At 30.7% G+C, this 1,305-nt stretch overlaps 1 protein-coding gene across 1 annotated transcript; it reads left to right on the top strand.

Moving 5' to 3' along the window:
- Positions 1–263: 263 nt before the first annotated feature.
- Positions 264–1,236, top strand: PCYB_006290 (CYIR protein; the record flags this gene model as incomplete). Its single annotated transcript, XM_004228050.1, has 2 exons — positions 264–529; positions 1,149–1,236. Coding segments are annotated over 2 exons (354 nt in total), but the record flags the coding sequence as incomplete, so codon positions are not given.
- Between the last annotated feature and the right edge of the window lie 69 nt (positions 1,237–1,305).

The raw sequence follows: 1,305 nt of genomic DNA, 5'->3' as shown, positions 1-1,305 counted from the left end.
ATTCATTCTATCAAATCTTCAGAGATGGCCGATGTACACTTTTCTGATAATTTTTTTTTGGAATGGACAGTCATTATAATTGCAAAATTAAGGAACAAATTTAATCGGGCAAATATAAAAGTTGTTAAATTAAATGAATTAAAAAATAGGATATTTTCATATATTTATTTTAAAAATCTTGAAAAGATTAAAAATGTTTGTACTTCCGAAAATAGAACGGATTGCGATAAGTATTTATCATATCTTTTGAATTTTTATGTCAGTACACGAGGGATATAAGTATAAGCATTGTGGAAGTTTATTTTCTTTGTCATCGAATGATACTGATTATTTTCCTTGTAAAGATAAGTATGAACTGTAGTCTCTTATATCTAAATTATAAAAATGTAAAAATGCAGAGAGACCAAATTTTAAAGCAGTTCATCCTGAATCCACAGAGGTTCAGCAGCCCCAGGAGGTTAAAAAGCTTCAGCAGTTGTAGCAAGCTCATCGAGTTCGTTAACTACTGTAATTGCATCAACTGCAGTAAGTATACCCAAAACAGCAACTCTGTCAATTCCAGTAACAACCATAATTACAGTAGCTGAAACAAACCAGTAAAAACAATAACTAATGCAACAAAAACAACAAGTACAGTCACTACAGTAAATACAGTAACTACAACAAGTACAAGAATTTCATCAAGTATAGGAATATCATCATTTTTGTAAAGTTTATTAGGTCCAGCAAGGCTACCAACCTCAGAACAAACATCATCATTAGCGGCATCACAAACTTCGTCAAGTTCATCAAGAACATCGGGTAGCAGAGCTTCAGTAAGTACAGTAAATAAAAGAAGTACACGAATTGGAAGAGGTACAATATGCTCAACAGGTGAAGTAGATGTAAAACATTAAGAACTTTCAGTGATTGCAGGAGTAGAACATGGAAAATCTTTGAGTCCCCAAACATTGGGAAACCCTGGGCAGGATGTTCAGAGAGAATTTTCATATAATTCGAACAATGGGAGATATATAGAGACTGAGACAATTACGGATGTTTCTGGTATTTAGAAACGTTATATAATACGTTAGACTCAAATACTATTAAAAATGTGATCATGGCTGCTGCAGTACTGGGAATAATATTCTTCCTTTCTACTATAATAGAATAATTAATTATTATATTTTAAAAGATAAGAATATTATGTTAGAAGCTATTATTTATTTTTCCTTCAAATGTATAATTATAAAGTAACTATCACATATTTTATATTTTCATTTTAATTCTTCTAGATTAGAATCAAGTATTGAGTCAAAAGAATGG

Source organism: Plasmodium cynomolgi (assembly GCF_000321355.1).
Source record: "Plasmodium cynomolgi strain B DNA, scaffold: 0955, whole genome shotgun sequence".
NCBI lineage: Eukaryota > Apicomplexa > Aconoidasida > Haemosporida > Plasmodiidae > Plasmodium > Plasmodium cynomolgi.
The sequence above is the reverse complement of the archived record's forward strand: the minus strand, read 5'-3'. Positions and strand labels throughout refer to the sequence as shown.